The following is a 27,730-nucleotide window of genomic DNA, read 5'->3' as shown; positions in this document are numbered from 1 at the left end:
CCTCCCAAGAAAATCTCATGCACACCGTATCCCGACCGACGTCACCCTGATCAGCGTAGTATTCGGGCATTGATCTCCCATTACCGATCTTTCTCCTCTGACTAGCATTGTGCATTACGCGGTGCCACCGCATATTCCTTTCTGCCGAGATCCAGCACGCGTCAAAACTTCAACACACTCTTTGTTCCCTCTCGAAACCAATGCCTCGACCCTCAAGAGGCCGAGTCCTCTTTCAGAAGGACTGGCAAGCAAATGCCGCAACAGCAATCCCACTGCGTTGGTTGAGGTACTCTTCCGAATAAACTTCGGGATCATAATTGTGTGACTTATTTTCACTGTTCTATGTTCCGGGGATCCTTCGTTGCAGGTCACTAGACCGGAAAGCTCGCCGACTGGGCTGACGGCGCTAGGGGGTGATCGCTTGTCGATTATGGCGAAGCACACCTCGGTCGGGTCGGCTTGGATTCGGGATATAAGCTCGAATTCAGGGAGTGTTTCGAAAGGCCTGATATTCATGTACTTGTATAGCTCTGGGTCGGGGTGCGTGGCTTCGAAGTAGACAGCAGCATGGGGGGCCTTGTTTGAAATTAACTCTTGTTCGAGGAATGGTAACTGATCTTGAAAGGAATCAATTTGACCAATTCGTTTTCAAAATGCTTCAAGGGATGGAGAAACCCATTATCGCAGAAGAACAATTCAAGTGAGAAAGGGGTAAATAGTCTGAGGATGAAGATTATAAAAAAGGATTAATTCATCGCAGTTATTCATGCGACAATATTCTCCTAGAAAACACAGCCTCTTGTGAGATCACAAAGTTTGTCTTTACTATTTGCTCCGATGGAAGGGGTAGTCGTTTGACGCCTCTTTTGACATGTCGTTGAACTATCTCTTTAGCTTTAATAGCAGGTCTAATATTCGGAATAGACATACTAGTTCAATTTAAAGACCAGCTGCCAGCTAGAGTGACCTTCCTGGAACTCCCCACGTCCTCCGGATATACGTGGCCTACTTTGGTATCACGACGACGCGTTCTGTCAGATGGAGAGGGCTAACTAGGTAAGTGATTGTCCCTTGGTGATTCCTGAGACGCGCTCTTGAGCTTTAGTACATGGCCGTTATGAACCTTCGCAAAACGCCTTCAGATTCTAGAGATAACACGGCGTAAATATTGGCCTTTTTCTTCTTCACATAATTGAGCCATGGTCGCCAAGTTTCATTGCCGATCAAGTCATGAATGATGTATTAACTTTCAATATTGTAAATTAGCTATGTAGTTTTTGGATATATCACTCTACTTTATTTTCACTTGTAGAAACGAAGTTTCTAACTTTAGCTGACTTATGATATGTTACAGCTCTATTATTACCTGAAAGTCTTACCGTAGACTACGATCGTGAATATTCTTGATTTTGCGAAAATGATACCGATCACGTAGTCTTGTTATTGATACTTCTAGAAATATAATCGACCGAATATCGTCGAGACGTACCTACAATAGATAGGAGAACAAATAGAGATGAGAATAAAACGAAAACCATGAACCTCTAAACCATCGAAAGTTCTAGTAAATTTGCTAGAGAAAGCGTCTACTTCGTCCCAGGACGTGATACTGACGTTTTCCTGCGACCGGCATAATTAATCAGTGTGGTTAATTTAGTAATTGCCCTAGTTGACTGCTTTGATTTCCTCGGTCCACGGAGATTGGATTAGTTATTTATATCGTGCTCATCTCCACCCACACTGTTCTCCGAAACAATCCCTCAGCTCTCCGAGACATGATCGGCAAATCCCGAAAGACCTGCCTGAAGCCCGAAAGGGTTTTCTCGATTTCACTTTCCTTAGGGCCGAACACCCCTCTAACAGGTTGAACAGTTGGCCCGGACGCTATAGATAATTATACTACGCATTATGATAGTATAGTAATGTCCAATGAAGGAGCAATTCCTGCCTATGCCATGGTTCAATATCTACTTAAACGTGAAACCTAATCTAAGTGTCTCACTCGCCATGAGGTTGCCCCACTTCCATGTCTTAAATTCCCCTATCTTCCGGCGAGGCCGGTGTCAGGCACAGAACGATTCTGTGCGGAGCAATTATTATATAACGATTTGAGAGCCCGTCGGCAAGATGTGAACAGCATCTGTTTGAACTTGCATGTCTAGAAACACCATCAGAATGCCTCACCTCTTGTCCATAGCAGCTGCGGCTGCCACCCTGCCTACTGCCTTGGCGGCAACTCTGGATCTGCCCATCCATTTTTTCAATACCTATGTAGGTCAGCCAGACCATTGCATGACGATCCTACTAATAACATCAAACTAGGCAAATGTGGAGGTAGAGATCGGCACGCCCGCCCAATCGTACATGCTCCATTTCGATACGGGATCGTCGACCACATGGGTGAACGACAAGAACTGCGGCGATGCTTGTTCAAACACCTCTGGGTATGTTGATCAAGAGTTTCTCGACGTAAGGTAGAGCAGAACTGACGGACTTAGACGCGAACGCGCATACTATGATATCTCGGCCTCATCCACTGGCCATTCTCGGGGCGCCCGCGCCAGCATGGACTACTTCGGGGGAGTGACAGCAGGCCCAACCTACGATGATAAATTCGCCGTTCCTGACGGCAATTTTGAATGGACCCAGTCTTTTCTGTCCGCCGACCAGAGCTCCTGGAACAACTTGGGCTCGGATGGATTCATGGGCTTGGCCTTCAACTCAATCTCGGACGGCAACACCACTACCGTCGTGGAGACCCTGATGCAGCAGGGCAACCTGGACGAGAGCCGTTTTGGCATCTACTACGGCAAGGAGTTTAACACCACCGGCTCTAACCTCGATGGTGTCCTCACCATTGGCGGCTCGCGCGAGGAGAAGTATGTTGACGGAGAGATCACCTATGTGCCTCTCCGCTATGAAACTCCCTACCAGGTCTGGCGCACAGTGCTGAGCTCCATTACTGGTACTACCGAGAAGGGAGGAAAGAAGCAATCTGCCAGCAACAGCCTCGGCATGTACGGCAACGCAGTCTTTGACACCGGTGCCGGATCAATCTCTGTGCCCAACAGCATTGTCGATGAGATCTACGCGTCCATCGGCTGGGACTATGAGGCAATTCTCCACGGCAAGCATATGCCACTGTGCTCGGAGTTCAACTCGAGTTGGTCTTTCACATTCAACTTCGGCGAAGGTGCACTTGACCCCAACTTGACGATGACCGGTGACCAGTTTGCTCGCCCTGGATTCGCTTACAGAGATGATGCTTGTTACCCTCCTTTCGAAGGCAGTGATAATGAGGGCATGGCGCTTATTGGAACCCCGCTGATGCAGCGGTTCTATACTGTCTTTGACTTTGGAGGAGACCATGCTGATGATTTCCATCCCAGAATTGGATTTGGTCAGCTGAAGGAGGATGTGAAGCCTTAGGCGGGAGGGTCTATGTCTTTATATTGTATTAGCTTGCTAAATACTCCATGAACTCATGGACCAAATTTCTGTGCATACTTCAACTAGAAGAGTTCGAATACAGTATAACGTATACGAAATCAATATCATCCTTCCGAAGAAAAGGATTGATGATTCGTCGAGGAAACGCAAGGTGTAGGGAGATAAGATAGGCACAAAGACTTCATTTATACTGAAGAAACTAGTAACTGCAGCAGCAAAAGCTTTCCCAGCCATTGAGTCTTATAGATCAGTCCGCGTCAATTTCCCCAACAACGATATCTTCATCGAGTTTCTTAATCTTGTCGATCGCATCGGTGGTGACCGGGCTGGCAGCAGTGAAATGCTTAGCTATAGTATTCAATGCCAAATCATTTTATTTCGCGTACTTACGGGGGATAGCAGGTTGGAGGAAGAGCTCGGTTGCAGACCCAGACGTCAGTTCCAGTGTCGTCTTGAATGATCCTACAAGGCAGGTCAGCAGAATAAAGGTTGTATAGAGGACTGGCCCCACTTTCTGACCGCTGCATCATGCTGCTCCCACGCCTCGATCGTTTTGTAGGTATAGTAAATTCTCTGTTTAGGGCTAATGTAAGCATCCGGCTGGGCCTGCTTCCAATGTCAGGCATCGTACCTTTCGTTCGGACATCTTGTTTGAAATTTGGTGGAAGGTATTGTATCTATTTATCGCGTGAGATTGAGGTATGAAGACAACATGGGGGTCAGTCTAACATGCCAGCAGGGTGGGGCTCAGGTTGCAAAGTCTGCCAAAATATGGATGTAAGAACTGTCTCATCCAAATTCAAGGTGGAACGAACGCTTTATTTATCTGTTGAGGGGGCGCAGATGGGGCATGCTGTCCCCACTACCCGACGATCCAGAGGGTTCCGGATGCAGATCTCCCCACGATAGTAAACAACTCATTGGGATCTTGGCTGGAGCAAATGTTTGCTTTGGTCAAGCCATGTATGCGTATGTTCGTCACAGACCGGGAATCGGAACCGCTTCATTCCATCATTATTGGTCAAGCCTGGTTACTATATACGTACCTGGACATCAGCCCTGGCAAGCTGGCTAATGGTTACATGACATGTATGCAGGTGTAAAGCGCATTACCTGTATTGGGGGGGAGCATATGACGCTGGGCATACTCCAATGCTTCTCAGCACAGTCTCATTTAGCCTATGATAGCCGTACCGAGTTGGATCCGAGTAGCAAACATGCGTCTGGATTTCAAATTGCGCTGAAGAACTGGTCAGAACAAGAATTCCTTCGTCATTATGCATCAGCCCTGAGCCCGTCTTCGAACAATTGAGATGCATGCCACATGGTCATAGTTCTTGGTAGAGTGTAGTGCCTATTAGAAAGAGGTGGCAAAAAGCGATAGGAACTAAGAGGGAAACGCCTAGTATCAGACAACTGTCCCAATCCAAACGTCGAAGAACATTTCGCATGTGTTCGATGATAGCACGTTAGCTTTTCATATTTAATGTCTCGTTCTAATCCTTTTGATTGATGTTCTTTCCCCCCTCTTTTCCTTTTCCTTACCTACGTGGTCTTGGTACACGTAGAATGTTTCAAACCTGTTATAAGTTGACAAATTAGAAGTCATCCTGCCCAATAGAACCCAGCAGGTGGTGGTTCTAGGACACAGTGCTTCTAGAAGTCAATATATATGATTTCTCATGAACAAAGTCAGATCGTTCCTAAAACTGCTACTTGTTGGCCATGACATGCCCTGTTGGCTTCAGGGATTGATTGACTCCATTTTTTATGAGGGATAACTGGAGAGAATCTGAAGTTTCCATGGTGCTCTGATATACATAAAGCAAGAGAAAATAAGTAAATATAGATAGTTAACTCCTCTGTAACTCTAAGATCAAAGCTACTCAGGTTTGTGAGCATGTTTCTTGATCAGGCGGAGGCATCCCAACAATTCTAATCTGTGAGACAAGCGGTGGTCATAGGCCAATCATATATCCTTTCAGTCTGTAGCATTAAAGTGATTGAGGGTATTGTTGAGTTCCAATGCAACTTACAGGGCGGATTTCAACTTTTTCGTCAACGGGAACGGTTCAGTTGTTAATATTGACTCAACACAAGAGATTGTGGTACATTATATGTTCATTAAACAAACAATGATTGGATAGAGATAGCATAATGGGTACTCTTAAAATAATCTCGAGACATAATACTCATATTACAAACGGCAATTTTCTGAAAGTCATGGTGACTTCTTCGAGGGTCCCGTGATCTAGTTAGCCCTCATTGTTGCCGCTAATTCAAAGGTAGAGTCATAACCACCGGAGGCAATCAGCCGCTGCGACGAGGATGTCATGGTTCATTTCCCATCATTTTGACATGTCCGGAAAACAAAGGGCAAGACTCAAGGCAAAAAGCAAGGCGAGCGCGACGAGACTAGGGACCTCATGAACAGGATGTGTTTTCTGAATGTCAAGGTTGTACCATGATAGAAAGGCCAGATCAGGATAGGTTCGTTGTATTTGTATAGCCTTGACTCTCTGTTTGGCTATTAACCCCTTTGAACAAAAACCTACCTTAATCTTTTTGCCTGTTTCCATACTGATTACCAAAGAAATTCTGCATAATTCCGCACTCTCGGCAGCCGCCACCGGCAAGTCCACTTTTCTCTCGCTCGATATACGAATCCTGTTAACTCCGGAGTGGGGCACGCGGAATTAGGGAAATACACTGAAGGCACGCCACTGGGTGAACCAGGGGACTAAGCCCGGATTTAACTCGAAGAACGAAATGTCAGATCCACTGTGACCTTTCAACGCCCAGTCGGGAGGCTTTTCGGGACTGGGGAATCGCCATGTGGAGTGCCGTGCCGATTGAGGGATTCTTTAATAACGTCCTTCTTGATCCTTCGCGTTTTTTTGCACTTTCTATTTCTCCTGTTCTGAATACTCAGAGCTGTCTAGATCTCTGCTTTCCCTCCCTTGCTTTCGATACACATATTCAGTGTAACGCGGTCAAAATGCAAATAACGCCACTTCTCATCCACGGACAAGACACCATTCTTTCGCCCCCGGACAGAGTCGGCTCATGTTCCGCCTCAACGACGCCCTTCCAAGGCGTGACGCCGGATCTCGCCCTCCAAGCGATCAAGTCCTCCGAGGAGGCTTTTCAAGCTTGGTCGAAAACTACGCCCTCTCATCGCCGCAACCTCCTCAACAGAGTTGCCGAGCTTCTTAAGGAGCGATCGGACGAGATTATCAGATGCTTGCAGGGCGAAATGCATGCGCCGACCATCTGGGCAAAGGCCAACATCCAAGCGGGAATTGATCTGCTGAGGGAAACGGCCGGCTTGATCTCCGATTCCATGATGGGCCAGATCCCCGTCTCGCAGGGCGATTCGTATGCTATGGTGCTCAAGGAGCCGTTGGGCGTCGTCTTGGCTATGGTTCCGTGGAATGCGCCTGTCATCTTGGGGCTCAGAGGTGTTGTTGCGCCGTTGGCGGCGGGGAATACGGTTGTTCTGAAGGTATCTCCATCTCATCCTACCTCATGCGCTGCGGTGAAATGGCGACAGCTAGCTGACTGTGACACTGTAGGGCTCTGAACTCAGCCCCCGAACGCATTACCTATTAGCCTGTTTGTTTAGGGATGCTGGATTCCCTCCGGGCGTCGTCAATCTCATCCTTCATCGCCCCGAAGACGCAGCAGAGACCTTCGAAACTATGATCAATCACCCAGCTATTCGTAAATGCAACTTCACTGGGTCAACTAATGTCGGTCGGATCATCGCATCAAAGGCCGCGTGGGCCCTCAAGCCTGTTTTGTTAGAACTCGGCGGGAAGAATTTCGCGCTGGTGCTGAACGACGCAGACAATGAGTTCGCAGCAGGGGAGATTGTAAAGGGTGCCTTTCTGAACGTTAGTCCCCCATGACCGGTTGATCGCGATGCACAGTACTGACAAACTTCTCCAGAACGGCCAAATCTGCATGTCTACGGACCTCGTCTTCGCCGTCAACGATATCACAGAGTCCCTGATCCCCAGCATTCTCTCTCACCTTCAAACCATCAAGGATCCGCACACCGTCATTTCACCAGCCAGCAAACAGCGTCTCCAGCGCCTCGTTGACGATGCTCGCTCTAAAGGCGCGTCCATCCATCAAGCAGATCTCTCTGCTCTACAGGACGCCCAGTTCCCAGCGACCGTGATTGAGGGTCTAACTCCTGACATGGACTTCTTTTCCGAGGAGTCCTTTGGCCCGGTCGTTGGGGTTGTACGTGTTAAGACGGAATCGGAGGCGATGGACCTGATCCAGCGATCCACCTATGGTTTGTCGGCGGCGATTTTCACAAGGTCGCATTTCAAGGCGTTGAAGCTGGCTGAGTCGATTCGTGCGGGCGCGATTCATGTGAATGGGATGACGGTGCATGATGAGGCGACGTTGCCGCATGGAGGTCAGGGAGAGAGTGGTTGGGGAAGGTTCGGGGCGAAATGGGGGATTGAAGAGTTCTTGCAGACGAAGACGGTGATTTTGAATCCGTAGGTGGGATTATCATTTATCATACAGTGATGGAGACAGGTTCATGTAGAATAGCTGGAATATGTTTAGACATTCTAATAACATCGGAGTTCATTGATGGATTTTGTATATGCTCAAGACGGGTTCAGGTAAGCAACGCTCATGCCTCGCTTATAGTTTGTAGAGCAATTTCATCGCTATGCACAGACAAGATCTCTTTGACCGTCGTCTCCGGCAGAAACCAACCAGGGTGAATAAAGTTGAAAACTACCACTGCCAACACCATAGTGATGCCATCCAGGCCGATAAAGAACCACTCGGTCGTTATCAAGTAGCCCTCCCAGCCTTCCAGCAGCTCGACCGTCCGGTAAATGCTTCTGACATATATCGCAACCACCGAAACGATTGTCGCCAGCACTAAGTAACGCATACGAACGGTGAACTTTTCCCGCAGGTGAGACTTTCGTGACCGCCGAAGGAAGTCAATGCCGCAAACCACAAACGCAGTTATGGCTGCCATCTGGAAGATGATGCCCGCTATCATGATATGGGTTCCTGGTTTGGTATCTCCGTCCACTTTGCTGGCCTCAGATGCGGCCATTCCTCCACCAATGGCTTGAATTACTAGAGAGATGACATCACAGGTACAGAAAATCCAGAGGTACCATCGTGGTCGCAAGAAGGAGCTTTCGGGCCCGACGGCTCGGATGAGACTGCCGAGGAGGACGTAGATCCCGGCGGTGAAAAATGTTGGTGCTAGGATAAGTTAGCACGTAACGGATTGTGCCGCCCAGGACGATGTATCATTACCAATGACAAGAGTTGACATTTGCATGAGAAAGGCATCCATCGAATACGGGCAAACTGCCGACCAAGTTCGTGCGCCCCATCCCAAAATCTCAGCTTCATATTTAGTCAGTCAAGCTGCATCACATTTGGTTGGGCGACCATACTCAGGCAACCAATTGAGAACACAGCACACCACCATTGGCGTTTCCAGACGAGCTGAATGGTGTGTGCTATCATGGACAACCCGAAAAGCACCAGAAATGTAATTCCCGAGGGTAGTGATGGTTGGTAGTCATATGGTGTTTCAACGCCGTCAATCAAAGCGTGACAGCCCTTCTCGAGCTCTTCCTGGTCCATGGTTTGGAAATATCAAAGGGCGGCTCGAAATCTATGGTCTCTAGTATATTCAGCGGGAATAATGAAAACATTTATGCGGGAACCTTTTTTCTTGTCCGAGTTATGTCCTGAGTGATGAGTACAACGTTTGTATTTAAATAGGTTTTGAACGTGGCAGTGCTTTGGCAGACCAAGCACCGTTACATGCAAAGGATCTGATCAGGATTGACTGGCTCGTATAATCCAAACCTATCGAGCGTGCATCTCTGTTGTTGTCCTGCTACTCATCTCGGCTTTCGGTTGCTTTTGGTTTCGGGGGGCGGAGTCAGAGCATCCTGAGTCAGCCAACCCCGAGCACCGAGACCGAGCATCGACAAGGATAAGAATTGAAAGACCAAGCCAAGAGGTGAAAGAAGGTGCCTGGAGTGGAGATAAACTCTGCCGTTCCTCATGGAGGGCGTCATTTCTAACACACGAAAGGGAACCATTCCTATTCCTGATTTATAGACACATTGCCCGCCCCAAACAGGATGCGGACAATGGTCACCTTAGATGTGTGCTGGCTAGCGACGCAGGATCGGTTGTGAGTCTGAGTAATAGCAGTGGTGAATCGATGTTTGTCGCCTCGGGAGTTTGCGAGCTTCACACATGTGCTAACATCATCGGAAATTGTCAGGCTTTCAAACAGCGACACCCGGACAAAGCAACTGTTGTTCATCGCGCGTCCTCCCCCGCCGAGACTCCGCCAGCGTCTTCGTTTACAACCACGATTGCTTCTTCAAATACAAACAGCGCCCCTGAAAAGGCATGCCTGTCCTGTCCTTGAAATCTGGAACCCGGGTATCTTCGGACCACGGGTCGCTGAACCAGTTTGCGCCGACAGAAGGTCAAGGGCCAACGATCTTCACATAATCCGGCGTGAGAGTCAAATATGGGACGGGATTGGGACGAGCGAGGAGGAAAGCCTGATTGCCTTGATCCGACAGACTTCTGCCCATCGCATGGATGGAAAGGTCTCAATAATTTACTTTGTAGGAGGATGGACAGGCAGAGCATCAAAAGTGAGTGAAGGCCATTATGAATGCGTCTGGGAGCACAGCGATGGACAAATGTTGAAGATGGAATCATATCCTTTGGATGGTGACACAAGTGGTGATAATCGCGTGCTTCAGTTATCAGGCAATCATGTACAGAATGTTGAACTCGCTTGTTTGGATGGCAAGAGCATTTCTATCGATTTTGCAGAGGGCTCGCCCCAAGCGCAAGCTACCAGGTTGTCAAATTTGCTTGGCTTCGGCTTGAGCTTTATCCTATGGATATCAATACAGGACGCAAGATGATTCTAATTGTGATGTTCCAAGCGACTGTACCTCCGATGAGTAGTCATTGTGCAACTAATAGTCGCCCCTCTGATTCAGTGGGTGCATCATCTATTGGAAAGGAAGTTACCCGCTCGATAGAAGTGGATGATTAGACATTGTCGAAGAGAAAATACTGATCGAATGGGACCGATGTTCCGAAGAGATCCATGACATTGAATCCTGGAGGAAATTCAATTTCCGGTGTCATATGGTCAAACGACGAAAGATGAAGCGGCGTTGACTCCTGCGGGTCCACCGAAATTGGAGCCCCATTGGCCGTCTATATTGCTGTTAGGACAATAACTAAATGGAGCAGGACGAACATACCGGAGTTTCCAATCCATACGGTCTCCGCTCGGAGTTAGGCTCCTGCCTAGCCACTGGGTGATCTGTGACCGTAGTAGGAAGAGGCTGATCGTCCCCGTTCTGCTGTTCGTGGCTACGAACGAATGTTCGAGCGAGATATGCAAATTCAGCCAAGATCGAGCTAGGTAGCGAACCCCCTGTGACGTATTCGAGTCGGCTGAAATGACCACCGGCAACTTCTAATAATGCTAGGTTGCTAGATGTCTCCGAATGCGTTGGGTTGTGAACGACAAAGTCGAATAAGATGAACATTGCTGTTAGGGGTAAGACGGCAAGTATGCTTTTCAAGGTTAGCCACAAATCACCGCCATGGTTGTTGTCCCTTACTAGACAGGTGTATACGATTCCATATCAATATGTGGAGATAATTCGATAATTGATCGAGTCGCTTGCATTAGAACCATCTTGCTTTTCATTTCGCGTGGGTCGTTTCGGTTCTTCCCCAGATTTAGAGTCAACCGACATAGAGCTATCAACACGTCGTAGTAGTAATAATGCGTTCGCAGCGCAATGTGTGTCTCAGAGGGACTATTAAATGATTGGGCTCGAAATTTCTCTCCAGGCCGAAAGGGTAGCGGAATCGATTGCCGCCACCGTTCTAGAAGGTTACTCATGACATCCAATCTCTGATAGCATACCTCCTCGCTGATTCGCGTCGCAGTGAGAGAGAAGAGACTCTCGGACGCCCTTGAGGCGATGCGAGCAAAGCTTGCAGAGGTAAGAAGCCAGTTGTAGTCACCGAATATTGCTTCCGGGACGGTAGGGATAGGGCATCCTATGTTGCAATCCATAATAACCTTCCACGCGTGAGTTCGTATTTGACGCAATCGCAGGTCCTGACCTACCGAGGTTCGTGAGTGGGTAAATGCTAATGTTTTCTCCAGTATATAGATTACCCAGAACGTCCGATATCTAGCATCTCGATCGGGGCTTTTCGAAGCTTCATTCATTTCCATGCCCTGGGCTATCCTAGCTGCCTCCGTGATGAGTAGAGTATCTATGTGCATGTATGAGAGGTTAAGTGCGAAGATAGCCTATCATGGTTAGCTAACGCAATAATAGATCCTAACGGATACGGACCATCGCAGTAAGTGCCTAGAGGTCATTAGAAAAAGTGATGAAGATGAAAGATTTCGTCTGACTCACCTGTACGCTCGCAAGACTCTTTTTGGTAATAATGATATCTGGAAAGAGGCTGAGGGCCAATTGATAGAATTTCCAGGCCTCTCCTGTTCGAGGCTCAAAGCCGCCACCTCCATGATACTGGCACCCTAGAGCCAGAATCGTATAGTATAATGCGGTCCAGTGCTTATCTGCCGCCAGATCGGCTGCCATCTCCGGTCGTGCGATCCTTTGTTCAAATGTGAATCTGTCAAGGAAGGGATAAACAGGATGGACCTGATTGAAGTATGCTGATCAAGGTACCCGCCATCAGTACCTCTTGGATGGATTAATTTGGTATATTACATACCGCTGATATATACTCTTGCTGTCTCCGTCGAGACTACGGGAAGCTCATCGGGCTTGGCCCACATGGTAGCAACGATAGGCGCGCTTTGGAAGCGCTCATAACGGTTATTAATGAACCTTGAAATTCGTTCTAGCACTATTCCAAGCCCATTGTTACCTAACTTCCTTGAAATTGCCTGGATGCGGCTTTCCGAAAAGTATGCCACACTTGCACTGGCGACTGGTTCCAGGTGTCAGTGATAATAAAACAATTCCACAGGAACCAGACTTACTATGGTTTTCGTCCCCCTAATATTGGTGTGAGCCATATATTACATTCCATACGACCATTCTTTTTTAACTTACTTTAAAAGGTATGTCTAAGTCGTGAGCTTTCCCTGTGGCTTCTTGGTTCTCGATCAGGTAGTCTATGTAGAGTGGCTGTCGGTCGGCCGTTTCTTGTGTGCTATCACCATGGAATGTCGGGGGAGTAGGGAATGAGTCTATAGAAGTCAAAAAGAGAATTGATAATTCCGAAACCCTTGAAATGATCACATACTGTGCATTGCCGTCGCTGCGCCGGCCCGGCCAGCAGTTACGTCATTTTCACGGCTCTCATAGCTCTGCGATCGCTCCGGCGAGGATTGATCTGCGACGAGAAACTTCCTCTTAGAAAAGCTAAAATTGCACCTTTCGCCTCGTTTCTGCGATATGTCAAAATCCCGACCGAAAAAACTATGTACGTAGAGCGGACAAAAACCTACCAGGCAGTTGACACAATCCGACTGAGCTTCTCTTGATCCTATCATTCATCAGCCACACTTTTCATCGATTCATCTACAGGACCTGACATACGAATGCAGCGAACTTTGCGTGAGCGACAGCGGTCACACGTTTTTGCCAATCTCTCGTGGAGAACAGGGTCGGGCATCGTTTCTCATCGCGTTCCATCCGGTTTCCGGAGATGCATAGGAACGACGCGCACGGCGAACCTCACCAGAAAGCCGCCATAGAAGCTCACCGCCTTTTTGATGCCTGGGGTTGCAACAACATCCACTAGCCTATTCGGGACATTTACTGCCTGAGGCTAGGGAATTGATGCCTGACGTTCTATACCCGTGGTTCTTGTTGCTTATTTGTTAATTCTATGATGTTGAGATGCTTCCCTATAATTGGTCTTATAATATATTTATGTATACTTATGTCCTCATCAATACTCATCTTTTCTGGACCTTCCTTCAAGGTTTTACATGTGCGATCTCTGCCTCCATTCGGGAGCGGATGTGTATACCTAGAGTTCTGGTCAGCATTCCTGGGTTCGGGGCATTTGATTCAAGAGTTTATGAGATTTGACATGTGAAGATCTCTGTTCAGTTGCGTGTAGTCGATAATCCTCTCGCTATCGGCCTTAAGCAATTCCAATAGCTTCATTTCGGCGAGTGAAAATGCATCATCATAAAGCAGAGACTTTGCATCAGAAAGTATGAGAGAGGAAAATGTACTTACTGCTTGATTCCCTGGGTTTTGAAGCCTATATTTGTCAGTCTGTTTCCTTACAAGTTGAGTAGTTCGATTCTATTTTCCAAAGCAAGAATTTCCATTCATGTTTACAGCAGTTTTATATAGTTCGTGTTCTTTTACCAATATTCAAACTACGACCACAGAATGGGACAGATCCCGCCTCCCCTCAGTCTCACTTACTTCTGACTCACAGTCCTGGGCCGGAGATGAGTCAACGGGCTTGTGTAGCATTGTGACTCCGGCAGGCTCGTATTGGTAGCCTGAAGGTATCTTGGGGCGGAGATCCGTTACATTGCGGGCACCATTTCGGGAATGCGATCTACATCTAGTACAACTAGCCTATATGCATCATCCTCGCTCTCCACAGTCTGTTCATTTGAGGGATGAGAGAGCAAGGATCTTGATTTAGTCACTCTCGATCTGTGTAACTGTAGTAGGAGCGTATGTGCAACCATTTACTTTGTCTTTATCTCTTGTTGTAAGTTTCCAAAGAATACCTCAAATATCCACTCAACTAACAGCTAGATTGTAAGGTCGGTAATACAACTGATACATCCGGGTCCAGGTCCCAGATTCTTCCTGACCCATTCTAGAATATCTCCGCAACATATCTCTCCTGTCCCGCGTCCTCGGAGTCCTTCAGACGAGTCCCAAGAATATCCTCGCACGCCGCCCTAACCCCCTCAGCCATGGGCCTAGCCCCACAAACATAGATCCTTGCCCCCTGGTCCCACAGGGAGAGAATGGATTTCGATTCTGTCAGTAGCCGGTCTTGCACGTAACGACAGCCAGCCGCACGAGGATTAACAATTGCTCGGCTGTAGGCCCGTTTCACCTGGATTGCACCTAGACCTTCCCATTCTGCGAGCTCGTCGGAGTATAAGTCATCGCGGCCTGGGTGCCGACATCCGAATATCAGAAGGCCAGGCGCAAGCTCCTTTCCTGTACTCAGTAACGCGACTCTTTCCTGGATGAAAGACATGAATGGTGCGAGCCCTGACCCGGCACATATCATGATGATCGGCGTCGTTGCTTGCTCGTCAGGAAGGTGAAATGCGGGTTTGGCTGGGCGTGCTGATACATAGAGTACGGACCCGGGAGTCAGAGAGGCGAGGTAATTAGACCCAACTCCGAGATGCTCGCGTCCCGGATTGATTGGCTTTTGAGATGGTGACTTCAGGACTAGGTACATTAGGGATGCATGGCCGGGATTGTACGTAGGCGAGGATGACAGGGAATAAATCCGCAGCCGTAGACCAGGCAGCATGGAGATAAAACTAGCCAATGAAAGAGAATGGGTTGGGAACTGCTCGAGAAGATCGAGGACAGATAATCGGTTCGGTCTGGTCGATTCGTCGGGTAAATCCATCATGTGGGTCAATCGTTTTTTAATGTTTTCTTCATCAGTTGAATCACAAAGCATTTGGATAATCTTTCTATAATTAGCCCAAATAACATATTCTGGGCAACGAACTTACCTTGGGTGTAGCCGGTTGCGCCAACTCGACGTATGAGCTGAAAAGCTCCGCAGCAGTCAAGGGAGTATCAACAGGTATCCCACCGCCATGAAAAGAGGTCACGGTAAGTAAGTGGTCTGGTGAAAGCTGGAACCGTGACAGCACACGCTCTACATCACGCGGTGGGTTTCGTGGCAATATATTCAGATGATCGCCAGGGCGAAGCGAAAGGTTGGATTCAGGTGGTATGGTGAATTCGAGATGTCGCTTCTCAGGCTCTTCAAGACTTGTCAGACGATGAGCTTCGGTGACAACCACTCTAGTAAGCCGTGAGTCCAGTGATACTCTAAGCGGCGGCTTTATGTGCACCTCAGCCTGAGGCAGCTTTGATAGATCTATCGAAAGTTCCGCCGCAGGGAACTTGGCACGAATTGCGGGCCACAGATGGTCTTCTTCCCATTTCTCTAGGTCTGAGTAGAGATCGCTGATGGCTGCATCGGCAGCTCCTCTTCTATTGAGACGATGAGCACCAGCCTTGTAAATGCTATCGTCGATTAGTGTGGGGACTCGATGAAAGTCCTGTATCCAGTCCCGATGGCCGCAGCCAAATACGGCGTATGAGACACCAGCGAAAGCCTGCTTTGGGACACTCTTTACCCATGAAACAAATTCTCTTCCGTCATCAGTCGGTTCGCCATTATAGCTCGTTGTCACGATAATGACGGGCTGATCTGTCGGCAGCTTGCCCACTGCCTCATCGAGTGTAAGAATCTTTTGTTGGTTATATCCATGTGAGATGGCATTTGAGGCCAATCGATAAGCCAGCGATTTGCATGACCCACCGTTGGAACCATAAAGTATTGTAATCGGCTCGCCAATTGATTCATTGGGGGCTGCTGCTTGCGTCAACCCACCCTTGTTCGTCGCAGCTTGTATAGCCAGGCCAGTGTATTCTCTATCTTCCCGAAGTTTGGTGCGAATCAAAAGGCCTTCTGGTTTTATAGTCAATGTCTCATGAATCTTGAGCTCATAAGAAGGATCATCGAATTCTATGTCAAAATTCTGGAGCAGCATGGATATGACGAGATGCGCTTCTTGCCAAGCAAATGCTCTGCCAATGCACCCTCGTTTACCGTTGCCAAAGGGCTTCCACGAATTGCGTGGGAGCTTATTGAACTTTTCTTCCAGCATCCTCTCGGGTTTGAATTCGTCAGCGTCATCACCAAATACTGAAGTATCACGATGAGATGCTGCGGACAGAATGATTACGGACTCCCCAGGTTGGATCAGATACTTTCCGCCAACGGTCTGAGGGGAGGATGGAGCAACACTGAACCCAGGTGCTGTGGGCATCAACCGAAGTGTTTCTTTCAGCACAGCTTCCAAATATGGAAGCTTAGAAAGATGCTCTACCTTAACTTCATCGGGTCCTATAACGTCATCGACCTCTTGCCGCGCCCTTCTCAGGCAATCCGGATTGGCGAGCAGGTAGTAAACAGCGAACGATATCATGCCGGCTGTGGTTTCATGGCCGGCCACTAGGAAGGTAATCAGGTTGTTGATTATCTGGTCCTCGGTTAATCCCTTGCCTGTCAATGAATCACGCCCACTCAATAATGCATGAAGCAGGTCGTTAGAATGGGCAGATGTGTTCCGTCGGTCTTGTATGATATCCTGGCTCACTTGTCTCATGAAATCCATGTTCATTTTCAATCGCCTCGCTGCGAAGATGCGCAGAGCATTGATGAAATCAGGAAAGCACGATTGAAGGTCGGCCTCGTGAAGAACTTCATTTATCGCCTGTACGAAGGGATGCTCTTCATTGCCGCGGTAGAAGCTGTTGAACCGAAAGCTCGCTGTACACAACGCAAGGGTATCCATGGTCAACTTCGTGAACTCTTCGGTTATGTCAATCAGACTTGTGGGCCCCATGCGAGCACTTGTATGCAATTCCGGGTAAGCCTTCATTTGCAACATCAGTACATTGGGGATCCTGTCCTACAGTTTCAAGCAGAATTGCGTCGTGATATCATGCATATTGCCAAACATCTCCCGTATTTTCATTGGGCCTAAAGCAGGCCGGATTATGCGGTGTGCAATGGCCCAGCCCTCTTCATGATTGTGTGCTGTGAACAATCCATCCTTTACAACGACGCGCAGCCGTTCAACTCCACCCATAACTACTTTCTGGAATCGGGATTCATCGCAGAACTCGTCAACCATTTCTCGACTGGCTGCGAAAACCTGCGTTTGGCCCGCAACGGTGATCCTAAATATCGGGCCTATCATGCGTTAGTTAGGAAGACGTTGCATCTCCATAAACGAGATCTGGTCCCACCATATTTTTTCGCCATGTCCAAGATTGCCTGAAGACCATTCGACAGGTCCAAATCGAAAAGATTCCCGACCAGGGGTAAGACTACAGGAGCGCATTAGCACCTGAAGGCAATTGAATGCTGCGCAACCAACCTCTAGGACCGGGGATGGGCTCCAGCTGCTCATTTGCCATCTCATTCGCATGTCCATTCACCTGCTTCGGATCTTCCATGTTGTTGAGTGTTCAAGGGTAAGTTATTCGAACTGATCGGATGCGTTCAAACCACCAGGGTTCTGCAACACACAATGTAGCATGATGATTGCAGTTTGTCTCCGACGCAATTTCTGTGCGAATTCTAACTTCCAGTCGGGAGGAACAATAGGATTTCCCATTGGGTGCTTTTCATTGTCTTCAATGTGTCACGTGCACGCATTTAGGGTTTGTTACCCCAGACTCTTTGAGACCCTTCCTTGGGGGGACTAGAAATAACAGCATAGCAACACTTTGCAATGTCTGCTAAGCACTCTCAATACAAGGCCAAAGTGAGTTTCTCTACTCTAGACCGCGCATACTAGGGCTCGGGACTCGGTGTTGAGCTCCACTACCTACAGGTAGGGCTTGGCAGATCCGAGCCCCGAGGTGGGTCTATATCAGCCCAGATAACCACGAAACGAACCAAAATCTATATTTATGATGAAGCTAAGTGTAGGACTATAATCACTTTTTGTGATTTTTAGCTAAGTTTGCAGATGTTAGGAGTCCTAGAAAGGCGATATAACGTGCAACAAACTGCGCGCGCCTTGCCACGTGACCGCGATAGGTACGCGTTCGCCCGCCCATGCTCGGGCTCCTCCTTGATCAATTCTCCTTCTTCATCCATGTCTACCAAATTCTCATGTCGACATACAGGAGGCCACTCTATAATAAGCACTATGAGGCCGTCAGTCTCCCGCTTGTCCACATTCCTTCGAAAAAAACCATTTCCCATGCCTTCTCCTGGACCACTTTTACCGCCCGCCATACTCGTCGATGAAGAGATCTCACCCGTATATGATTCCAAGTACTTTTACCCAGCGAGGCCAGGAGAGGTATTCGCCGATCGTTACCAGACACTAGTCAAGGTTGGCTGGGGTGTGTCTTCAACAGTCTGGCTCGCGCGCGATTTGCAGGGGTAGTCTCAGAAAATAGTTATCCGTCTAATTCGAAGCCCCATTAACAAGTATACAGGCGTGATGAAGAGCCAGAGACGGTTGTGGCGCTAAAAATCGCCAATAACCATGCGAACTCAGCTGGTCATGAGCGCGAGGTTGAAGAGCACATCTCCACGGTCGATCCATCACATCGCGGTCGCTCTCTTATGCGAACATTCCTGGAATCTTTTGAAGTTGAAGGTCCAAAAGGCTCTCATTTGTGTCTTGTATATCCGCTTATGCGAGAGCCATTGTCGATGTATCAGCGGCGCTTTAAGGATGGAAAAATGCCACTGCCCTTTGTTAAAACATATGTTCGTTTTCTTCTCATCGGGCTTGATTATCTTCACAAAAAATGCAGAACAGTTCATACGGGTATGTTCCTCTTCGACCCTACTCTCCTCCTGTGATACTGAGCCTGCGCGGCTACTTAGACTTGAAGCTTGAAAATGTCATGGTCACATGCGAGGATCCAGCCGTGCTCTCTGATTACATGGACTACCAGCTTGTAACGCCGATGGCTTCCAAGATTGATTCGGCGGGCCGACCGGTGTATCAGTCCCGTAATGACTTTGGGCCACTCAGAAGCCTGAGAAGTATACCCCAACTTGTCGACTTTGGTTTAGCAACCAGGCTTGAGGAAGACGACGACTGGGGCGTCTGGCCTATTCAGCCAAACCACTATCGAGCGCCAGAGGTGATACTCGGTAATGGATGGCAAATGCCAGCAGATGTTTGGAATCTCGGTGTTCTGGTGCGTCTCGTTCTCCCAGGTTATTCTTGCCACTAATTCAAGACAAGATGTGGGATATGATCGAAGGCAAGGAACTGTTTCAACATATACATGACCAACAAGGTCGCTACAATGCTAAACTACACATTGCCGAAATGATAGCCTTATTTGGTCCACCTCCTTCAGAGATCATACAAAGGTATCAGTTCATGCGGGAGTACCGATGGCCGCAACCTGTCAAGCGCGAAGATGACAGAATATGCGAAACCGCGGAGGAGTACTTCTGTGGGCCATTCTTTGACAATGATGGTATTATTAGCTCCCAGTATCAAACGACCAGTTCCAGACTCATCAACCATTTTAGGGCGCTTTCTCTACGAAGACCTAATCCCCGACCGGAAGTTAGAGGACACAGTTTCCCTCCATGATGGAGAAGAGAAGAAAGAGTTTCTGAATCTCGCCAAGGGAATGCTTCATTGGCGTCAAGATGTGAGAAAGACAGCAGGAGAACTGGCGGCGCATCCTTTTCTTCAGCCAAAACAAACAAGTGCCTAACTTCTACAAGCGTTTGCCAGCCAAATGACTCGAGATAGTTGTTAATCCAGGTCGTTCCCTGTACTATCAGATGACTTGTTGGAGCGTCAAATTAGTTGTTTTTCGAATAGCACAATGGCACCTTGTAGACTCAGTTGATCTATCTCTGTCCAAAATCCAGTAACATTATATTCCGTATGCGAACTCATAAGCACCTCGTCATTTTTATGTTGCCTCTATGGCTATTTCTAGGTTTAATGTGGCCAACAATCATGATCTGATCCCCTTGATGATTAGCGCCGTTGATCCGGTGGTTAAGGCAAATTTCAGTATCATCTTTCTTGCAGTCTTGCTGATTAGGCATCTCAACCAATTCACCGATGGCTCCTTTCTACAGGGCAGGGAATACATGACGAGAACTTCAAAGGTTAATGACCATCAGACTCTAGGTAATTCACTTATCCTCTGTTTCTTCTTCCTGTAAGTAGCTCTGTGAATGATCCCATGGCTCGTCAAAACCCGTAGTAGAAGGGCTTTCACGTAGACCCATCATCTCTCTTCTCTGCATCTTCTTCAGCATTTGCAGCGGCCAGAAAGCTCCATTGTGGTGTCGATCTGCCTTACGCGTTCCATTCTGGTAGCCATGACATGCAACAAGCTACTATCCATCAAATAGTACCGTACAGATGATGTCGCTACAAACTTACTTATTGATGGTACGAATGACGACACACACATACGGGCGCGTAAACAAGATGCATTCGGGGTTGCATATCTCATGCTCTACTCTCTAGTGTCAAGCAAGTGATTATAAAAGTAAGTAGACAACATCCAGTGTTTTCGATGTATCAAACTAACAAGTCCACAGGCTGGATAGCTACAGTTGCAAAAGAATCTATGACAAAACATTATCTTTCTCTACTTCGCGAGGACATCCAGATATCAGTACTCAATGGCGACTAGTACTGAGGGCTACCCCACAATATCGTAGGCCGTTAGCTCAGAGAGCTACTCTCCGCGTGGGAACGAATGCACAATAACCCTCACTCATCGCAAACATACAGGGCTACCAGGATACAACCCGGATACAACCGAAAAGAGCTGGCGATGCCAGAAACTTACCTGCTGAACGTACAACATCGAGTGAAGACAGTCCGCCGCAGCATCGACTTTGAGTAACCTGCGTGGACGAAAGGCGTCGATGGGAACTGTCATCTCGACTACCAGCTCATCCGAGAACAGCGTGACAAATTACCCTCCGCACAAATTCATGTTCGCATTGAAGTTGAGACCTCCATCAAAGCCTCTGAAAATACGGTTCGGTCAAGCCCAGGACACCTACCTCGACTTCAGTAGGCACTGTTGAGGTCTTGACGTTTGTGCCAGTCGGGATAAAACATCTGTATGGCTCGGGATATGCGACCATCTATGACATAACACTGGAATGGAAGCCATACCGCAGTTGACAATTGCAGACATAATCTCCACAGCTTGACAGATAGTGGCTGACATGGATAAGCGCCATTTGCGTGCCCAGCCTATGTGCCTTTGTTGATGCCTTACTTAATCGAGACAAGAGTATGAATCACCACCCTATTGCTCTTCACATGGAGAGCGGCTCACTTTTTATGTCTAGCATTCACGAGAGAAAACGGATATGTCCCCCATCATGCATGATGTTTTCTTCCATTGGTAAATTGTCAATCTGCCTTTACATATTCATGATCATCAGCCAGTCACATTCGAAACCGACATTCGACGCAACCATTATCAAAAGCCCGGCGGTTTTTGCAATATCCGTGCCTCATCTAATTATCCATATCGAAAACTTTGTCGGAGTATGGAAGACTTCGAATCCAGGTCGCGGCAGACTACACCATTTGGTAAAAGGACCACGACGAGAAGGTTGTCATCTTATGGGCGTGCAGGCTCAATAGCAATCAGGCTGTTGACGAGATCTTCACCACTGGAGGACAATATCTTCCACCTGAAAAACACTGCGTTGCATCTTCGCTCCGAACAGTGTTTGGCAGCCCCTTGACCTTGATATAACAATAGCAATTGAGTAAACTCTGATCTGTTTCCTCAGACGAGGAACTGCACATCGAGACCCAGGTACTCGGTTACATGTGTAGTCACTCTTCAGTCGGGTTGTGTATCTCGTTAATAGGCGTATTATAGATCTTCGACACCATCGAATGTGGAAGCTCGAGGCATCAAGGGGTGCACAGCCCTGTACATCATCAGTTAAAAAGCCGTCTATGTGGCTCACTAGTGGGAGAATACCTCATTCGACCCGCACAATATATGGAATGTGGAGCGTACAGATGAAGAGCTTTTCGAGCTTACCGTCACCGACCACCTGTTAAGGAACGGAGGGAAATACCCCCATGCCTAGGCCAGCTCTAGGGCCGATGTTAGCAACATACCACAGACAAGTAACGAATATGGGCGAACCAACTTTGGGAGTCTGCTATTACGCTTCCTACGTTGCTTTTATTTTCCCAGCTCGGTCCTTAGAATGTTGGTGTCATTTGACTAGATGACGCAGATACCGTGGCGCTTGAGATGAAGCACAACAACTATATCATTCTTGTTTACATCTCTTCTAGCGAAAGAGAATGCCTGCTGCAGTGAGGTGCTTAGCCAAAGTTCGCTAGTTGATCACTCCCCGAAACTCATATCAAAACTGCTTGCATACCGAGCACAGTGCGTTGAAGACCATCATCACACCGGGGACAAGCATTGACAGGATGCAAATGCGGGAGAGCAACTATGCGAATTTGATTGTGTTCTCTGCCATCGGGCCTATACAGAGTTCGCCCTCGTCTTTGGTGCTCCTGCGTTCGGCGATGTCAGCGCAATCCAGCACGCCATGCAGAATACGATTCACAGTGCCGTCCCAAGGTGTTCTCCGTGACATTAATCGCAGACGCAATGAGCAGGATGTCTATCCATGCCCGCAAGCCTGCCACTGCGCCTAGTCCCGCTGCTGTCCTCGCTGCATTGATCACTGTCGGTGCTACTGGTCGATGTTACTACGAGTAACTGTGCTGGTCCTGCTACCGGTGTTGCTCCTGCTCCTGCGTCTGTTCAGCTGTCGACCCTGCGTTCGCCCCTGCATTGTCGTTTTTCGGGCATGTTCCTATGCCTACATCAGATACTTACGCCGAGACTGTTTTACAGATACGGTGGTGCATGCGACAGCCCGGATCTATAGCTCCAAGAGCAATTTCCTGCTCAGCGGGAACGGGCAACCTTCCAGATAATAAATAAGAAACCTCTCATCGATCTGTACGCCCCATATTTGTTTACGACAAAATTCCAGCTCCAACATGGCGGTCGTAATTCGATTTGCGAACTCCGTTACCAAAATCCTGTGTTTGCTCAACGCTATGGCACCAGAATCTACAATGCCTCTCCCAAACTTCGGGCTGATGAGTCTCATAAGAAAGACTGGTCGATTCACCCCAGGCTCCTCCCTTGCGTGCAGCGCTAGAAGCGGCTGACTACGATGATCGCCTGTCGGGGAATATATGGAAAAGTGGTTGGTCATCTAAGCTACGATATTGAAAGAAAACATAAAAGCGGAGGAACGAGTACTTCAGTGAGACAACTTCACTCCCATCCATAAGTTATTCTTTATCGGCCCACAAACATAATGGTAATTTGATCGGGTGAGGCAACTCTTCGACCGAAGGATATGTGCCGGGCTTGCTCTGGTTTATTCTTCTGATTGTGGGATAAGGGGTATTTTAGGGATGTATTGAGGCTTCTGGGCTGTCCTCCAAGGGGCGAGGGTAGCGCAAAGAAAGGAGATCATACTACAAATTGAATTGCTATGACTGATCCACTCGATCTTGGGAATAATTTGTGGAATAACAGTGCAATGTGCCTTTCTCCTTTGAAATACCAGATCTATCAACATGTCAAAGTACTAAAAGGGGTGTCTTCTACGTTTGAAAAAGCAATTTCATGAAACATGATAAAGTATCAATTTAAGCAACTCAGTCCACCACCAGGGTATCTAAATCCACAATCTCCACAGAGAAAACAAACTCATCAATTCCAAATTGAACCAAAGAAGAAACAGAAACGCTAAATTCACAACTCCCCCAACCGAACCTCCACCCCATCCAGCCCCATCGTCGTCATAATCCGATCCATCCACGGCGTGATAGGCGGCCGTTTTGTTTCCGGTGTAATCAGCGATTTGATCTGTAATCTAACCTCCCCATCCCCTGGAGAATCAGGCGGTGTGAGCAGGAATGCATCATCTTCGGTATCGAATACAGAGGCTATAGATGAAGAGGAAGATGGTGGTGACGGCAACGGAGACGGCGACGGTTCAATCCGATCTTCCAACAACCGGATCTCATCTTCCAGAGTCTCCCGCTGACTTGGATCGAGGATCCAAACACAGTAATTAAGAATCCGTAACCCCGACCGCACACCCTTGTCGAAGAGCCGGGAGTACCGATCGAAGAATAAATGCGGTAAGGGACCAATGAAACCTCGTCCTGAACTATCACTCTCCCTGCATCGAGATCGGGTCTCGCCATGTACCTGTGCTTGTGGCTGTGCCTGTCCGGCCCGTAGCATCGACACCGCGACACCGAATTCGGTATGGATGCCTCGAAGTGCTGCGCGCGTCGCCTGGACCCGTTGCAGCAGCGCCGTCGTCTGCTCTTTGCTAGGTTTCTTCTCTTTCTCCTGCAGCTCGCGTACCTCCTGCACATGTCCCGGGATTTGGATCACCACGAGACTAGCCCGCTCGATGACATCCGTATATAGCGACGAGTCCGGTAGTTTAGCGTTATCCGCGACAATCTGCTCATTCACGGCGCGCCACTCGGGCGTCTCCAAGAAGCACGGCTCCCCAGAGATCAACGCATGCGTGATCAAGAAATGTCGGTAGGCGAGGTACAGGGCGCGTCCGAATCCGTGGACGTGGGCGGCTGGTCCGCGCAGTTTCAGCAGCGTGCGGATTCCAGCCGCGTGCCGTAACCAGGCGTCCGATTCTGTGCAGTGGTGCTTTTCGTAGATGGCGAGGGAGATGGCCGTTGCGAGGCTTTCGTCCGATGCGGCGGTGGTTGGCGAGGAGAGGAGGATGGCGAGCCCGCGCAGAGAGCGCAGGTAGAGGTCTCGTCCGGCGTGGGTGAAGCGTGGGTCGTTGTGTAAAGCCCCCGTGTATGCGAATGTGCAGGCGCGCAGAGCCCAGTCGAAGGGTGACGGGGATGGAGAGCCGCGTCGGCTATCGACGTACTCGATCCAGTTGACGGGGACTTGCTTTTCGGTGCATTTGAAGTAGCAGGGAAAGACGGCGAGGACATAGTTGGTGAACACTTCAGTCTGTTGGTCGGCGAGCGCGGTCACGGTGAGGGAGGGGGAGATCGTGTCGTCGATGCGCAGTGAGATCGATTGGTAGTTGGCGATCATGCGTGGGGTTTGAAGAGTTGCAGGTTGTTGTTGGGATGACGATGAGGCATCTCGAGATGGGACATAGTGGCTGCCGTGTCTCAGACATCGCACCTTCAGGTCTTTGCATCGCGCGCACGCAGTTCCATCGTCACCCTAGATCCGGGTCAGCCATGAGGTCCATCAGAGACATGACGAGTAGATATCTGCCGAGGGAGAAATAGTGTATAGGTAGATCTCGATCGCATTGCCGGCTCCACTTCTCTGCACGTCAGATCGTAGATGGAGTCTTGTTCGGCGCCAACTCCAGGCAGCAGGATTTGCCACGTCGCGACCGAACCAAGTGGAGGGATCAGGAGTAGAAAATAAGAAGGACAAAGGAAACAAAACACCGACCTGAAGCTGCGCATGGACGCCGCTTTGACAGCGCGTACCTCGCACCATACTGGTTGCACATGTGGCAAAGAATGACGACGAACCTCGTATCCGGCAAAGGCGACATGGAGAGAGATTGGGATGAGAATAAAAGGATCCGACGGAGTGGTGGAGAATTCAGGGTAAAGTTTAGCCATCGACCCGATCTTTTTAGCTCGTTTTGGCCCCATCGACCAGTCCTCGGCTTAGATTGCAACGGGGCCTTTACTCCTGAGACTAGAATTCTTCTCGAAATAAACTGTAAACACCGACATACAGATTAAAGGGCCCATCTACTGCCAGGGCCTCCAGTATACAAAGTGCTATCATTCTCACTCTTCCATGGCTTGCGCCCATCGCCTACCTATGCAAGTACAAAGCAATCAAACACAGTATGCCACCGGATTTTAGACGTTCAGCTAATCAAAACAAATGGAAGGAGAGGGCAAGATAAAGGCAAAGAAAGTAATATATCAGATAGGGTCATGCAACCGTAAATCGCCATCAATATCAGAGACACATGGCTGGTCATCGGCACAGGGAGGAAGAAACGGTGATGGGAATCCTAAAGACGCAAATGACCAGCAAGGAAGGATGAAAACAGAGGGTGAAAGGAAACCCGACAAAGGAAAATGTTCAACTGCGCCGGATTCGCCGGTGTGGAAGAGAGACGGTGGGAAAGGGGGCGTTCGGAGGTGGTGGATAGTGGCCGTTCCTTATACCAGCCCGTCATACAGCGACAGGGCGCTGACGATCGTCTCGTCCCGTTTGCTGCCCTCCTTAAATTCCTCCATGTCGAGGCTGCCGTTCTCGTCCTTGTCCATCATGCGGAAGATCTTGCGAACTCGTTTCTCGGGGGTATCCTCGTCCTCGGGTAGTTTCACCATCGAGCCCACCTAGCCAGGTCAGTGAGAAAACAGAAACTGGAAACCGAAATGGGAAAAGGACAACATACCATCTTGTAGATCGCCTCGACGATCGCCAACATCTCGTCGTACGTGATCTTGCCGTCGCCGTCGATGTCATATAATTGGAAGGCCCAGTCCAACTTGTCCTCCATCTTGCCCCGCGACGTGACCGACAGCGCGCAGATGAACTCCTTGAAATCGATCATGCCGCTATTATCCGAATCGAACACGCGAAAGACATAATTTGCAAATGATGACGGATCGCCGAAGGGAAAGAACTGTCGGTAGATCTTCTGGAATTCCTCCTTGGTCAGGGTCCCCGAGGGGCAGTCCTTGAGAAAACCTGGCCCGCGTGCGTTAGCCCGATCGTGTATTCTCCGTGTGCCCTGTCTCCGATCGTCGGGGTATTACGCACCCTTGTACCACTGCTGCAGCTCCTTTTTATCGAAATGGGTCGCCTTCTGGAGCTCGTCGAGCTGCGAGGGGGAAAGTTTTGACTGACTAGACAGAGATAAAACATGGTTAGCCAGCTAGCCAGCGACTTTACAGGAAGCGGTCGACCGCGCGAACACAGATCGAAGGCCCGCACGAGAGTATCGCGAATTTGCAGCGGTCGCAAAGTCCCCGCCGCCATCGCAGCGGCGCGTGCTGTGGCCCACGATCTTTTGTTTCTTTGTTTCCATCCTACCCGAACGAGGAAGCGGAGCGACCGGAGAGGGTTGGATTCGGACACTTACGACTTGCCCATTGTCCACAAGCCACGCAGAAAGAAGACAGAAAAAAACCAGCAACAAAATGTCCGAAAATAGAATCACGTAAAAGCAGTGCCCAAAAGCACACAAGTCGGGGATCGGAAGGCCGCGGTTGTCATGCGCCCAAGCAGGAATCGGCTGAAACGGAGGCACGGAAAAGGCGCGGGGTAGTCGTGGTTTGGCTTGGGATTGATAAGATCGTGCGCCGCTTGGCCGAGGGGCAGCAGGGACGGGGGTC

The 27,730-nt window shown here is 48.8% G+C and overlaps 9 protein-coding genes across 9 annotated transcripts; 3 read left to right on the top strand and 6 right to left on the bottom strand.

Moving 5' to 3' along the window:
• Positions 1-2,175: 2,175 nt before the first annotated feature.
• On the top strand, positions 2,176-3,429 carry LDX57_012779 (pepsin-like aspartic protease; the record flags this gene model as incomplete). The annotated part of the gene is made up of 3 exons (XM_046094529.1): positions 2,176-2,271; positions 2,323-2,444; positions 2,499-3,429. 3 exons carry the CDS (start codon positions 2,176-2,178, stop codon positions 3,427-3,429), a joined length of 1,149 nt encoding a protein of 382 aa, XP_045950508.1.
• A 268-nt stretch (positions 3,430-3,697) lies between these two features.
• LDX57_012778 (uncharacterized protein) lies at positions 3,698-4,096 on the bottom strand (the record flags this gene model as incomplete). Its single annotated transcript, XM_046094528.1, has 4 exons — positions 3,698-3,776; positions 3,841-3,912; positions 3,962-4,023; positions 4,082-4,096. The coding sequence occupies 4 exons, from the start codon at positions 4,094-4,096 to the stop codon at positions 3,698-3,700; spliced, it is 228 nt and encodes a 75-aa protein (XP_045950507.1).
• A 2,352-nt stretch (positions 4,097-6,448) lies between these two features.
• Positions 6,449-7,033, top strand: LDX57_012777 (uncharacterized protein; the record flags this gene model as incomplete). Its single annotated transcript, XM_046094527.1, has 1 exon — positions 6,449-7,033. The coding sequence occupies one exon, from the start codon at positions 6,449-6,451 to the stop codon at positions 7,031-7,033; it is 585 nt and encodes a 194-aa protein (XP_045950506.1).
• A 118-nt stretch (positions 7,034-7,151) lies between these two features.
• Positions 7,152-7,971, top strand: LDX57_012776 (uncharacterized protein; the record flags this gene model as incomplete). Its single annotated transcript, XM_046094526.1, has 2 exons — positions 7,152-7,346; positions 7,402-7,971. 2 exons carry the CDS (start codon positions 7,152-7,154, stop codon positions 7,969-7,971), a joined length of 765 nt encoding a protein of 254 aa, XP_045950505.1.
• A 136-nt stretch (positions 7,972-8,107) lies between these two features.
• Positions 8,108-9,093, bottom strand: LDX57_012775 (RTA1 domain-containing protein; the record flags this gene model as incomplete). The annotated part of the gene is made up of 3 exons (XM_046094525.1): positions 8,108-8,703; positions 8,758-8,850; positions 8,901-9,093. The coding sequence occupies 3 exons, from the start codon at positions 9,091-9,093 to the stop codon at positions 8,108-8,110; spliced, it is 882 nt and encodes a 293-aa protein (XP_045950504.1).
• Positions 9,094-10,542: 1,449 nt separating this feature from the next.
• Positions 10,543-11,051, bottom strand: LDX57_012774 (uncharacterized protein; the record flags this gene model as incomplete). The annotated part of the gene is made up of 2 exons (XM_046094524.1): positions 10,543-10,713; positions 10,761-11,051. 2 exons carry the CDS (start codon positions 11,049-11,051, stop codon positions 10,543-10,545), a joined length of 462 nt encoding a protein of 153 aa, XP_045950503.1.
• A 3,307-nt stretch (positions 11,052-14,358) lies between these two features.
• Positions 14,359-17,774, bottom strand: LDX57_012773 (bifunctional cytochrome P450/NADPH--P450 reductase; the record flags this gene model as incomplete). The annotated part of the gene is made up of 5 exons (XM_046094523.1): positions 14,359-15,201; positions 15,248-17,165; positions 17,229-17,508; positions 17,565-17,645; positions 17,696-17,774. The coding sequence occupies 5 exons, from the start codon at positions 17,772-17,774 to the stop codon at positions 14,359-14,361; spliced, it is 3,201 nt and encodes a 1,066-aa protein (XP_045950502.1).
• Positions 17,775-24,104: 6,330 nt separating this feature from the next.
• Positions 24,105-25,862, bottom strand: LDX57_012772 (uncharacterized protein; the record flags this gene model as incomplete). Its single annotated transcript, XM_046094522.1, has 2 exons — positions 24,105-25,574; positions 25,815-25,862. 2 exons carry the CDS (start codon positions 25,860-25,862, stop codon positions 24,105-24,107), a joined length of 1,518 nt encoding a protein of 505 aa, XP_045950501.1.
• A 686-nt stretch (positions 25,863-26,548) lies between these two features.
• On the bottom strand, positions 26,549-27,488 carry ncs1 (EF-hand domain-containing protein; the record flags this gene model as incomplete). The annotated part of the gene is made up of 4 exons (XM_046094521.1): positions 26,549-26,728; positions 26,788-27,083; positions 27,156-27,241; positions 27,478-27,488. 4 exons carry the CDS (start codon positions 27,486-27,488, stop codon positions 26,549-26,551), a joined length of 573 nt encoding a protein of 190 aa, XP_045950500.1.
• Positions 27,489-27,730: the final 242 nt, after the last annotated feature.

Source organism: Aspergillus melleus (genome assembly GCF_016097325.1).
Source record: "Aspergillus melleus strain CBS 546.65 chromosome Unknown contig9, whole genome shotgun sequence".
Taxonomy (NCBI): Eukaryota; Fungi; Ascomycota; class Eurotiomycetes; order Eurotiales; family Aspergillaceae; genus Aspergillus; species Aspergillus melleus.
This window is presented reverse-complemented; position numbering and strand designations above follow the sequence as displayed.